The sequence below is a fragment of the Nerophis ophidion genome, linkage group LG03 (assembly GCF_033978795.1).
Source record: "Nerophis ophidion isolate RoL-2023_Sa linkage group LG03, RoL_Noph_v1.0, whole genome shotgun sequence".
Lineage (NCBI taxonomy): Eukaryota > Metazoa > Chordata > Actinopteri > Syngnathiformes > Syngnathidae > Nerophis > Nerophis ophidion.
Window position 1 is genome coordinate 64,563,781 of NC_084613.1, and position 14,441 is coordinate 64,578,221.

At 39.1% G+C, this 14,441-nt stretch overlaps 2 protein-coding genes across 5 annotated transcripts in view; both read left to right on the forward strand.

The window, feature by feature from the left end:
* Positions 1–10,812, forward strand: part of asap2a (ArfGAP with SH3 domain, ankyrin repeat and PH domain 2a) — a 116,731-nt gene extending 105,919 nt beyond the window's left edge. For 2 of the 4 annotated variants that reach the window (XM_061895871.1, XM_061895874.1), the window contains 4 exons: positions 2,953–3,011; positions 3,174–3,253; positions 3,328–3,447; positions 8,850–10,812. In XM_061895871.1, the coding sequence (XP_061751855.1) occupies positions 2,953–3,011; positions 3,174–3,253; positions 3,328–3,447; positions 8,850–8,924 (334 nt within the window). In that variant the 3' untranslated portion in view covers positions 8,925–10,812. Of the gene's footprint in view, positions 1–2,952; positions 3,012–3,173; positions 3,254–3,327; positions 3,448–7,356; positions 7,416–8,849 lie in introns of all 4 variants that reach the window. The other 2 variants (XR_009806207.1, XM_061895873.1) reach the window with 2 other exon arrangements.
* Positions 10,813–13,422: 2,610 nt separating this feature from the next.
* The window catches only part of mboat2a (membrane bound O-acyltransferase domain containing 2a), a 114,680-nt gene continuing 113,661 nt past the window's right edge, over positions 13,423–14,441 (forward strand). Inside the window, exon 1 of the mRNA XM_061895876.1 lies at positions 13,423–13,954. Within this exon, the coding sequence (XP_061751860.1) occupies positions 13,871–13,954 (84 nt within the window). The 5' untranslated portion in view covers positions 13,423–13,870. The remainder of the gene's footprint in view (positions 13,955–14,441) is intronic.

A 14,441-nucleotide genomic window follows, 5' to 3' on the forward strand; every position in this document is an offset into this window, starting at 1 on the left:
TTACAAAGACAAATTACCAAGCGTTGACCGGTCCGCAGCTACGAAAAGGTTGGGGACCATTGACCTAGGTAATTAAAGCTGGTACAAAAAGTATTCATTCATTTGTATTGTGCTCCCACTAAGCTAGCTCAGTAGAGCTATAACAGGTTGTAAATAAAGGCTCCAGTTGAGTTCCATTTCAGAGTCTACTTTAATGCACTGCAAAACTGAACATACTGTATATAAAGAAAACATGTAAATTAGAACTTTTTCCTAAGATACACAACCATTTCTCTGTGACACTCAAATGATGCTATCCATCCATCCATTTTCTACCGCTTATTCCGTTTGGGATCGCAGGGGGCGCTGGTGCCTCTCTCAGCTACAATCGGGCTAATTTACAGTAAAAATCCTGTACACGCGCGATCAGTTAGCACTATCCAATTACCATAATTTTGACTACAGCAGGCAAAAAACTTTCCGAGGCTCAACAAGATATAGGACTGGTACATTCAACATTTTACTGGCAGTAGACTAACTACTTCCTGACTATAGAAACACCCCTAGGAAAAACTTAACATACAGTGCATCTGGAAAGTACTTCCAGCGCTTCACTTTTTTAAAATGTTGTCATGTTACAGCCTTATTGCGAAAGGGAATACATTAAATTTTATCCTCAAAAAACGTTTAACCTTTTTTTTTTTTATTTGTGCATTCATTAAAAATAAAGAAATTAAAAATCCATGTACATAAGTGTTCCAAGCCTGTGCTCAATATGTTTTGATGCATCTTGGCAGCAATTACTGCCTCAAGTCTTTTTGAATACAATGTCACAAGCTTGGCACCCCTATTTTTGGGCAGTGTCGCCCATTCTTCTTTGCAGCATTTCTTAACATCTGTCAGATTGGATAAGAAGCGTTGGTTTTCCTCCAGGATGTCCCTGTACATTGCTGCATTCACCTTTCTCTCTATCCTGACAAAAATATTTGAGCCTGTAATTGCTGCCAAAGGTGAATGAACAAAGTATTGCACAAAGGCTGTAAATATTCATGATTTTTTTAAAATCAAGTTTGCAAACATTTAAAAAACAGCTTGTCATATTGTCATTACGGGGTATTGTCTGTAGAGTTTTGAGGAGTGAAATGTATTATATAGTTTTGGATTAAGGCTGTAACAAAACAAAATGTGGGAAATGTGAAGCTCTTTCTCTCTGCTCTGTTTTCTGAGAACTGTGAGTTCTGTAGTCTTCCAAAGAGGTCCGTAGAGACGTAATACTTACTATACGAATGTATATATTATGTGTGTTTGTCGGTTGTATTGTGTGGTGCAGATTTCCATTAATTTGAGCCTTTACAGCTGTCTTTAATTACCCTCCTAGTTATTAATGAGTAGAGTTGATTGACAAACACTTTGCCCTTACGAAGGGCTTTCAGGTTTAAACGGGTAGGCAGACATTTTTTTTAACATCAGACTAGCCAAGTACTAATAAAGGCGTTTTAATAATTATGCTCTTGAGTGTCTCAGATTTATTCTTATATGTTTGCCTGCTGTCTTCAAAATCGCCATGATAAAATTGATAAGACTAATCGCTCACGTGTGTACAGGATTTTCAATGTAGATTAGCATGCAGTTAGCACAGGGGTGTCAAACTCAAATACAGAGTGGGCCAAAATTTTAAACGTAACAAAGCCGCGGGCCAAGGTTGAACAAATTAACCTTTTAATAGGGACCCAAACAAGTTTTGCATTAAATATTGAACAAGCAAGGCTTATATAACTTTAGTGACATGCAAAATCCAGTTTCAAATAATAATAATAAAAATAATTAAAAGAATATCAATGGCATATAAAAAAAAATTGAAATAAAAATGTTGTCTTTTTTTCTATTTGCAATCTTCTGAGGAAAATATTTTTTTTCCATAGGCTAATAATAAATTTGAAAATATAATAACAATAATGAATAAACCAAACATTCAAGCCTTGAAGTAGCAAGAGAAAATGCATGAATAAAACATTAATTATTGGTCAGTTTGCTGGAAGTTTCCTGGAAGAGTTAGTGCTGCAAGACTTTCTGGGTATTTGTTCTGTTGTGTTACGGTGCGGATGTTCACCCGAAATGTGTTTGTCATTCTTGTTTGGTGTGGGTTCACAGTGTGGCGCATATCTGTAAGAGTGCTAAAGTTGTTTATACGGCCACCCTCAGTGTGACCTGTATGGCTGTTGACCAAGTATGCCTTGCATTCACTTGTGTGTGTGTGTGTGTGTGTAAAAGCCACAAATATTATGTGACACGCTGTTAGTATGGAGGAAAAGCGGATGTGACGACAGGTTGTAGAGAACGCTAAAGGCAGTGCCTTAAATGCACGGCCCCGATATAGTTGTCCAGATGGAAATCGGTAGAAATTCGGGAGAATGGTTGCCCCGGGAGATTTTTGGGAGGGGCACTGAACTTCGGGAGTCTACCGGGAAAATTAGGAGGCTGGCAAGTATGAGTATTAGTGGTGAATGCGGTGTTACAGCGGCACCGACGCTGTATAACACCGGCGGGCCAGCTCTAATGCTAAATTGATATTGCCTCAAGGGCCAAATTAAATTACACGGCGGGCCAGATTTGGCCCACCGGCCAGAGTTTGACACCCATGAGTTAGCACATTCGTCACAATACGTTTGTTTTTATGTTGAATGCCACAAAAAATATTTTGCATCTCAAATTAAAACTTATAATTGGCATGTTTTATATACTGTAATTAGGTACTGCAGTTACTTAGCAATATTTTACTACCAGCGTTAAAAAAATAGATGTTGTCATTTTTTACCAGATAATAGTAATCATAGTTACCGTGGTTACAGTAGCTAACCAGGTGGACAAAATTTAGTGTTGAGGTGAAAATGTTAAAGCGATGTATAACTTGCACATGTTGTCACTCTTGTATCTGGATTCCAGCGCTTCAACACAATTTTCCATGTTTTCCAGCAATGGCAAAGGCTTCACCCGAGGACCCCTAAATCGGACGGAATCGATTGAGCGACCAAGTGAGTCAACAGATAAAGAGCGTGGCTTCGTGTTTGCAGGAAGACATGCAAAACTGTGCAGCCAGATTAAAACATTTCTCAATCTGTAGCATTCCTGTTTTCTGCCGTGGAAGCGTGCAAAGTTTGTTGTCTTTGTGATATCGTTTCCTCTTCCTGCTCCAGCTAAGGCAGTGCCAGGATGTCCCCAGAACTCTGTAGGCCAGTCTTTTCCTTCAGCACCCCACTCCAGAAAGGCCTACCCAGTAAGTTCAGCCTTGATTGTCTTGCATTATTACAACTTTTTTGTATGTCACTGAAATCTTCCCTCGGTTTTTAGAAGCACAGGCCAAAGCGAGTGAAAGCCATCTACAACTGTGTGGCAGACAACCCCGACGAATTGACCTTCTCTGAGGGCGAGGTCATTGTGGTCGACGGTGAGGAGGACCAAGAGTGGTGGGTCAGTATCCAGCATGTCTTTTTTAAATACTAGCAAAAAATTATTCACGCCACATTCTTTTTTAAAGGTAATATTTCCGGAAACTTTTATACAGTAGGAATGGGATTCACATGGCCCCACTTGTGGCAGTTTACCTGACACATGAAACGTGACAAATTGGGGTGTGCGCTATCCACTTTAGCCGCCAGAAGGCAGTAGAGTATTGAATGTCTCAAAATGTTTTTTGTGGCAATTCCAACGTTGTCCACAACATCAGTTGCTATGTAGAGTGGCACTTTCCATCATTTTCAGCAGACTGCATTGCAAAATCTTTAACTGCTCTCTTCCTCTCACGTGGGGCCATATGAACCCCTTCCCTGCTATATTGTTCATTGATGCATATGTATGGGCTGTTTCCAAAACGTAATATCAAATGATGAGAAAGAGCAACTTTTATATGTATGTATATATATTTGTGTGTGTGTGTGTTTATTTATGTAGTATGTGTGTATATATATATTTATATACATATGTGTGTGTTTATTTATGTATGTATATATATGTGTGTGTATACATATATTTATATACATATGTGTGTGTATATATATATTTATATACATATATATACATACATACATACATATATGTATATGTATATACTGTATATATTCAAATATGTATATATATATATATATACATACACACACATATTCATACATACATGTATATATATGTGTGTGTATATATATATATATACACACATTCATACATATATATATGTATGTGTGTATATATATATATATATATATATATATATATATATATATGTGTGTGTGTATATATATATATATACAGTATATATATATATATACATATATATATATATATATATATATATATATATATATATATATATATATATATATATATATATATATATATATATATATATGTGTGTGTGTGTGTGTGTGTGTGTGTGTATATAATTTTCTTTTTCATTTGGTAAAAAGTCCAAAAACTCTAAAAAGTACAGCAGGGCTGCTAACTCAATTGACAGTAGGTAGGTGTGAAATAGTATCCCTCTCCCGTTGATGCTAACTGTTAGGATGTTTTTGTATTCCTGTTTAGATTAAGAATGACTCATAATCTTTGCTAAGAAAAAAGTGTGGTAGACCGAAGCGTGACTTGCATTATTATTATGTTATGAGCACCTTAGTGCTTAATTTGGCCACAGTTTATGTAATCTTTCATTTATTTAACATTATTATGAGTTGGCGACTTGTCCAGGGTGTACACCTCCTTCCGCTTGTGTACAGCTGGGATAGGCTCCAGCACCCCCTGCCCCCTGCTACCCCGTAATGGACAAGCGGTAGGAAATGGATGGACCATCAAATGCTGACAATTTTGTCTATACTGACAATGTTATGCTTTTGACCATATACAGTGGGACAAAAAAGTATTTAGTCAACCACCGATTGTGCAAGTTCTCCCACTTAAAATGATGACAGAGGTCTGTAATTTTCATCATAGGTACACTTCAACTGTGACAGACAGAATGTGAAAAAAAAATACAGGAATTCACATTGTAGGAATTTTAAATAATTTATTTGTAAATTTTGGTGGAAAATAAGTATTTGGTCACTTCAAACAAGGAAGATCTCTGGCTCTCACAGACCTGTAACTTCTTCTTTAAGAAGCTCTTCTGTCCTCCACAGGTTACCTGTATTAATAGAACCTGTTTGAACTCGTTTTCTGTATAAAAGACATCTGTCCACAGCCTTAACAGTCAGACTCCAAACTCCACTATGGCCAAGACCAAAGAGCTGTTGAAGGACACCAGGAAAATAATTGTAGACCTGCACCACACTGGGAAGAGTGAATCTACAAGAGGCAAGCAGCTTGGTGTGAAAAAATCAACTGTGGGAGCAATTATTAGGAAATGGAAGACATACAAGACCATTGATAATCTCCCTCCATCTGGGTTTCCACGCAAGATCCCATCCCGTGGGGTCAAAATGATCATGAGAACGGGGAGCAAAAAATCCCAGAACTACACAGGGGGACCTGGTGAATGACCTGCAGAGAGCTGGGACCAAAGTAACCAAGGTTACGATCAGTAACACACTACGCCGACAGGGAATCAAATCCTGCAGTGCCAGACGTGTCCCCCTGCTTAAGCCAGTGCATGTCCAGGCCCGTCTGAAGTTTGCCAGAGAGCACATGGATGATACAGCAGAGGATTAGGAGAATGTCATCTGGTCAGATGAAACCAAAATAGAACTTTTTGGTATAAACTCAACTCGTCGTGTTTGGAGGAAGAAGAATACTGAGTTGCATCCCAAGGACACCATACCTACTGTGAAGCATGGGGGTGGAAACATCATGCTTTGGGGCTGTTTTTCTGCTAAGGGGACAGGACGACTGATCCGTGTTAAGGAAAGAATGAATGGGGCCATGTATCGTGAGATTTTGAGCCAAAACCTCCTTCCATCAGTGAGAGCTTTGAAGATGAAACGTGGCTGGGTCTTCCAGCATGACAATGTTCCCAAACACACCGCCTGGGCAATGAAGGAGTGGCTCTATAAGAAGCATTTGAAACCCCATAGAAAATCTGTGGAGGGAGTTGAAGTCTGTGATGCTCGGCAACAGCCCCAAAACATCACTGCTCTCGAGAAGATCTGCATAGAGGAATGGGCCAAAATACCAGCTACTGTGTGTGCAAACCTGGTAAAGACCTATAGTAATCATTTGACCTCTGTTATTGCCAACAAAGGTTATATTACAAAGTATTGGGTTGAATTTTTGTTATTGACCAAATACTTATCTTCCACCATAATTTACAAATAAATTATTTTAAAAATTTGTACAGTGTGAATTCCTGGATTTTTATTTTCACATTCTGTCTCTCACAGTTGAAGTGTACCTATGATGAAAATTACTGACCTCTGTCATCATTTTAAGTGGAAGAACTTGCACAATCGGTGGCTGACTAAATACTTTTTTTGCCCCACTGTATAATAATGATCGGCAGTAGAAACAGTTTTAAGTTACATTAAAATGCATTTAATTAGATTGGCTGGTACCAGCAGAAACCCTGTTTAAAAACTAACAGCACTCTGAGGGGAATGGCTAAACAGTGCCCCCACCTGGCTGTAAAGAGACACAATGCAACATCAGGCGCACTGTTTGGATTTGATGGATGGATTGTTCATAGCAAAAGGGTTAAAATATTGTATATTATTAGTTTTTTTTTAAATTAAGGTGAATATCGTAGAATTGTGGTAATTCTCGTACATCTGGCAACCCTGCTAAGGAGAACTTCCTTTGGCCAAACTGAGTGTATGTATGGAAAAATGAAATAAAGAGTATTTCAAGTCTTTGAATGCATGTTTGCAAATGAGACTCAGATGTGTAATAAAATAAGACAAAACAATTAAACACCATTTTGTTTCTATAATGGGCAAAGCAATAAAGAAACTGTGGGTTGAAAATGGCCCCCGGGACAAACCCAGGACACCAATCACAAGCTTGAAGTGCATATTGCAGCATTTGCAGTTTTTTGCATTCATGAAGTTGTTGTCCTACAAGCAAACCCTCAGACGATCCCTGGTCTCATTTCTATCCTGTAAGTGCACTCGGTAACCATAGTAACGCCAGCAAAAAGCCATGATCTCACACGATATCAGAGACACACACACACACAATAAAAAGTCCCCTTCCTGTTCACCCCTTTTTCCCCCCGCCTGCTTCCTCTATGGAGGCCCTTGTTATTTTGTTGTTTTCTCCGTCCCCCTGTAAAGTCCCGCTGTCCCCCTGCACCCCCTCCCCCCCACCCCTCCACCCCCGGATGTCCCAGCTTCCTCTATGAGCCGTTTGTTTGGTCAGTGCTTCTTCTTGCAGCAGAAACATGTCCCAGCTTTTTATTTCCAGGTGTAGCTGATGTTAAAAATGACTAAAGGGAGCTTTTCACTCTTGTCCTCACTGTCAAGGTAATAAAGACTTTTGTTTTTCTTTTGTTTTCTATAGTCCGATAGCTTTAAAATGGCTTCCCTTTCACGTTGTCATACCTCTCCACTGACAGATGAAATACATTATTGAACATACTGTAGATGGACATAATGTACCTTCAGCAAAGCCTCTTCTAGTGTTGTGTCTTAGCATCGTGTGTGTGTGTGTGTGAGATTTAGCAGTAGTGTTGCATTTGTCCATTTTTAGGAAGAAGTATTATGCTAAAACCACTCAGTTGGAAATGGCCAAGTACAGTGGGGCAAAAAAGTATTTAGTCAGCCACCGATTGTGCAAGTTCTCCCACTTAAAATGATGACAGAGGTCTGTAATTTTCATCGTAGGTACACTTCAACTGTGAGAGACAGAATGTGAAAAAAAATTCCAGGAATTCACATTGTAGGAATTTTAAAGAATTTATTTGTAAATTATGGTGGAAAATAAGTATTTGGTCAACCATTCAAAGCTCTCACTGATGGAAAGAGGTTTTGGCTCAAAATCTCACGATGCATGGCCCCATTCATTCTTTCCTTAACACAGATCAATCGTCCTGTCCCCTTAGGAGAAAAACAGCCCCAAAACATGATGTTTCCACCCCCATGCTTCACAGTAGGTGTGGTGTTCTTGGGATGCAACTCAGTATTCTTCCTCCAAACACGACGAGTTGAGTTTATACCAAAATGGATACATGGATGATACAGCAGAGGATTGGGAGAATGTCATGTGGTCAGATGAAACCCAAATAGAACTTTTTGGTATAAACTCAACTCGTCGTGTTTGGAGGAAGAAGAAAACTAAGTTGCATCCCAAGAACACCATACCTACTGTGAAGCATGGGGGTGGAAACATCATGCTTTGGGGCTGTTGTTCTGCTAAGGGTACAGGACGACTGATCCGTGTTAAGGAAAAAATGAATGGGGCCATGTATCGTGAGATTCTTAAGCCAAAACCTCCTTCCATCAGTGAGAGCTTAGAATGGTTGACCAAATACTTATTTTCCACCATAATTTACAAATAAATTCTTTAACATTCCTACAATGTGAATTCATGGATTTTTTTTTTCACATTCTGTCTCTCACAGTTGAAGTGTACCTATGATGAAAATTACAGACCTCTGTCATCATTTTAAGTGGGAGAACTTGCACAATCGGTGGCTGACTAAATATTTTTTGCCCCACTGTATATGGAGGGACAAAACAAAATAAAACTTTTTTCCCCCCCATCTTTTTCCATGTTCACACATCTTTGAAAAAGCTCCAGGGAGCCACTAGGGCGGCCCTAGAGAACTGCATGCGGCTCTAGAGGTCGCTGACCCCCGCATTAAAGACACAAGTCTTTTTGACAAAATGCTGGCACGTGCAGGAGCAATGTGTGTCCTTGGTGGAAAGTATGACGTGCTCTTCTTCCCCGTCTTGCAGCTGGGCCACATCGAGGGAGACCCGACAAGACGCGGAGCCTTCCCGGTCACCTTTGTACAGTACGCTGCAGACTGAACGCTCAGGTGGTCGCCCTTTATCTCAATCTGAGCATCTCTTCCCCTTAATGTGTGTGCTGTTTATTAGGATTGTTGTGAGAAAGAAAAGCACGATCGTTTCCAACCACCTTTCACAATAAATGCACTTTCCTCACTGCTCCGTCACACACGATGAAGATTGTCCAGGACTCACTTTCCCCTCCTCTTCCTCCTCCTTTTTCTTTCAACCTGAACTGTGAATGAGCATGAGCTTACTCCGCTGATTAATAACAAGCACCAACACGACTCTTCTTCTCTGCTTTTTAATTAGGGTTTATATGATGTATGTGTGCTAAATATGTCTTATAGCCTCATTATGTGTGCCTCCCTTAAGATGAATGTGTACAAGTATGCAGTTTGATGCAAAACGACTCATTGTCTGGGCAAATGTTCAGTTGAAGTGCATTTATAGCCAGTGAAAATGTATCTTTTAGCTGACAATGACACGGGGACTTTTAATTACTCATGTTTAAGTTGTAAGTAAAATAATTTAGATACTTAAGATCAGTGTTTCCCAAATGAAACATTTTTGTACTTCACTGGGAAAAAAATCCTACAATGCTGTATATGTGTATAAATACTACAGAATATGACAGGCATTTAAATACATTGTATGATTGCTTGATTATAAAATTGCTTTTAAGTAATTTAACTAAACCCCCCCCAAAAACAAAAATTAAAAATACTTCTAAATTTGGCCAATATTACAAAAAATATACAATACTTTTTTAAAAATTTAGATTAACCATTTGTTTTATTTTCAAAAATCACACATGTTAATCCATCTGATCAAAGAAAATAGAACAACTCCAACTCAATCCCAGATGTGCAATATTTATGATATAATTGTACAGAGCAAGCGAGAATACTATATTAAAAAAAAAATATATATATATAATATTAGCAAAAACAGCATTGATAACCATAATATTAAGAATAACATCATTAATAGTAATTAAAAGCAATTAACTCAATTACTTACAATATGTCTATCTGTGTTAGTCCTGCGATGAGGTGGCGACTTGTCCAGGGTGTACACCGCCTTCCGCCCGATTGTAGCTGAGATAGGCACCAGCGACCCCTAAGGGAATAAGCGGTAGAAGATGGATGGATGTATAACTTGTATCATCACTTATCATTTCCATCACAAAATATATTTACTTTTTTTACCCTCTCCCCTCCCCCCATAGGATCAAGGACTAAAAAAAGATAATATATTTACTCATTTGAATGTGAGTGTGAATGTTGTCCATCCATCTGTGTCGGCCCTGCGATGAGGTGGCGACTTGTCCAGGGTGTACCCGGCCTTCCGCCCGATTGTAGCTGAGATAGGCACCAGCGCCCACACGTGACCCCAAGAGGAATAAGCGGTAGGAAATGGATGGATTTTATTTTTATTTTTGGTCATTTTCAGCTATAAAATACACATTCAACAGCCAGAAAGGAACTTTAAAAATTGCTGTCTTGTCCACCTTAAAAAAAATGGTAGGATGTTAGGTGCGTGTTTTGAAATAAGCATTTTAATGTAACGTAGTTGGATGTTGTGTTGCAGAGCAACTTAATACAAAGTGAATATTTACTGTGGGCATTGAACGTCACACCATGAGAGTCTTTGTGAGAGTTGCAGCTGATGCTTTAATGGTGTTTTGTTATGAACTCACTGGAAATGGGAAGATTGAGCATTTACATGTGTACATAGATGGATATAAGTATGTGTGTGTTGATATTTAAATGTAGACAAGAGAGCACTGTGGTGTAGCGGGAAACACTTTGTACAGAATATGTGTGAAATAACATCACTTGTCTTTATTTGTTGTTGGATCTCTTTAAGTGGGAAATGAAACTGGAATAAAATGATATAAAACATCTGTTTTGGAGACACGTAATTATGTGCATTGAAATATCATTGATTGTGAGCTGCTGTTGCATTAATAATACAACTGATGATGCTCTTGTGGGCTCAAGCAAGTGTTTGTGTACTTTATCATGTTCTGTCAGCTCCATCCTGCACTACGACTTTGCACACACAACTCATGTCTGTGTGCATATGTCATACAATATTGACTAACTTCAGTCTTGTGTGGAGGACTATAATGTATTAAGTAATAAGTGATTGCATCAAACATGCAGGGATCCAATACAGGAGGAGCTGTGTCTAAATTTGTGCCTTAAACATAATATTTGCATTAGATTTCATTTTTAAATATTTTTTTATTTGGTGCATTATTATGACTATATTAATATTAACTAAGGAACAATGAATAAAACATAATTATTAATAAAAATAACCATTATGTTTTAATAAATGCATTTAAAAAGTGCTGCTATGATGAAACGTATTGTTTTGGAAGCGCCGCCCTCTACTGGCGATGTTGAGGAACTACACATGCATGCAAACGAACCGTAATCATGCAAATTGCGACAAAAGCAAAATTCCCCTCGTTTTTATTTTTATTTTTTCATTTTGAGCATGTCATTCATTTTTGGAATAATTTTGGTGTGTGTGGATTTGTTTGGAAAAGTTCTTTTTTGTGCTGATTTAAATGAATCTGCCACTAGGTGGTGTTGTGAGTCTACTAATAAAGTGTGTCTGAAATAATAATAAATCGATTTCACACAAAAACTTAGTGATAATCATTGTGAATATAATAAAAATAGAGGTTTAATAAATTAGTGCTGAAATCATCTCGCGATCAACAACCACATTAGTGCTACTTGTACTACCTATTTACCATGAATTGATTAACGTGGACCACGACTTAAAGAAGTTGAAAAACTTATTCGGGTGTTACCATTTAGTGGTCAATTGTACGGAATATGTACTGAACTGTGAAATCTACTAATAAAAGTTCCAATCAATCAATCAATGACTATTAGTATGCAGTGGGGCAAAAAAGTAATTAGTCAGCCACCAATTGTGCAAGTTCTCCCACTTAAAATGATGACAGAGGTCTGTAATTTTCATCATAGGTACACTTCAACTGTGACAGACATAATGTGAAAAAAAATCCAGGAATTTACATTGTAGGAATTTTAAATAATTTATTTGTAAATTATGGTGGAAAATAAGTATTTGGTCACTTCAAACAAGGAAGATCTCTGGCTCTCACAGACCTGTAACAACTTCTTTAAGAAGCTCTTCTGTCCTCCACTCGTTACTTGTATTAATGGAACCTGTTTGAACTTGTTTTCTGTATAAAAGACACCTGTCCACAGCCTCAAACCGTCAGACTCCAAACTCCACTATGGCCAAGACCAAAGAGCTGTCAAAGGACACCAGCAAAAGAATTGTAGACCTGCACCAGACTGGGAAGAGTGAATCTACAATAGCCAAGCAGCTTGGTGTGAAAAAATCAACTGTGGGAGCAGTTATCAGAAAATGGAAGACATACAAGACCATTGATAATCTCCTTCGATCTGGGGCTGCACGTAAGATCTCATCCCGTGGGGTCAAAATGATCATGAGAACGGTGGGGGGGACCTGGTGAATGACCTGCAGAGAGCTGGGACCATAGTAACAAAGGTTACCATCAGTAACACACTACGCCGACAGGGATCAAATCCCGCAGTGCCAGACGTGTCCCCCTGTTTAAGCCAGTGCATGTCCAGGCCTGTCTGAAGTTTGCCAGAGAGCACATGGATAATACAGCAAAGGATTTGGACAATGTCATGAGGTCAGATGAAACCAAAATATAACTTTTTGGTATAAATTCAACTTCATCCAAACTTGTCGTGTTTGGAGGAAGAAGAATACTGAGTTTCATCCCAAGAACACCATATCTACTGTGAAGCATGGGGGTGGAAACATCATGCTTTGGGGCGGTTTTTCTGCTAAGGGGACAGGACGATTGATCTGTGTTAAGGAAAAAATGAATGGGGCCATGTATCGTGAGATTTTGAGGCAAAACCTCCTTCCATCAGTGAGAGCTTTGAATGGTTGACCGAATACCTATTTTCCACCATAATTTCCAAATAAATTCTTTAGAATTCCTACAATGTGAATTCCTGGATTTTTTTTTCACATTCTGTCTCTCACAGTTGAAGTGTACCTATGATGAAAATTACAGACCTCTGTCATCATTTTAAGTGGGAGAACTTGCACAATCGGTGGCTGACTAAATACTTTTTTGCCCCACTGTATATGAAATATAATAAACACATTTTTATAATTTGATCTTTTTATTCAATTAATGTGTAACGTAACAAATCATGTTTATTGTTAACTGTCATTTTAATATATAATATAATTTTTTTTTAAATTAAATCCTCTCTTTACGTCACACTTGTAGAAGAACCCAGAAATGTGGGCGGGTCCTGAAGCTTTCCTTTTTTTTATACAAACTGTAATCCTATTCGCTTTCAGACCTGTAACTCAAACACCACGTTCCGCTTCCCTCAAATGTGATTGGCTGCTGAGATTTCACTTTCTCCAAACCACTGGAAGCGCTCCCGGTTTTCTACCGCCAAAGATACACTTTTATCGAGAGAGTTCACCGCCCAACTCGGAGTCGGTTGGTATTTATTATCTAAAAAACGTGCTGCTATGAGACAAACGCAGTTTAAATACACGTAGTGCTGAGTTGTAGATGGCTAGTTAGTTCACACGTTGGGTGTGGAATTCGTTAAAAAACAACAACAAATAAACACTGTTTTTCAATACAATTCACGGAGCGATTTGTGCTCGTTTCGGCGACACAAAGAAGTCGAGGGCGTTGCTTTTCTCGCCGCGCTCTGTCCTTCTTTGTTTGGATGTGAGCCGTGGATGACAATCGCCCAGCCCGACGCAGCAGCAGCAGCAGGAGCAACGCCGGCGGCAGTGGTGGCGGCGGCCGTTTATTTATCAGCGCGGCTGCCTAAGGGAGTGAAGCGAACCCGGGGCGTGGAGGAGGAGAAGACAAGGATTGTACACGTCCATCATCTCCGAGCATGGCTACCCAAAGTACGGCGTCGTGCACTGGGTCCGCTCTGCTGCAGCCCATCAGCGAGATCATCAACCTCCCCCTCGACCAGGTGCGACTAAATGCTTCATTTTATCCCCCTTTTTCACCATAAAAAAGAAATAAATAATTAACCCGCTTAATATGCCGTCGTTCGCCAGCTATGTGTGCGTGTGAGGCTAGCGGGACGGCGCCACGCTAACCTTTGGCAAATGTTAGCACAGGCCAGATGAAAAAGATGGGATTTATGTGAGCATTAATGCTAAACGTGCTAGCTAACGTGTCATCATTCACATTATTTTGCTGCCAATGTCTTTGTCTGGGTGGAGGCACCCCCCCCCCCCCTCCTCCCAGACACCCTTTTGCTTTTATGCACTAATAATCTAGATTGACTACTAGTTACATTTCACTTACTTGTGCACTTGGGGGCCCCTCTGATGATGTTGCATATGTCTACTTCTGGTCCTTGGAAGGTGACACACAACCAAAATGCATGCAAAATGCCCATTTTTGAAATGCTGGAGCACACAATTTGGATTACATTGTAGTAAGAGGACTTC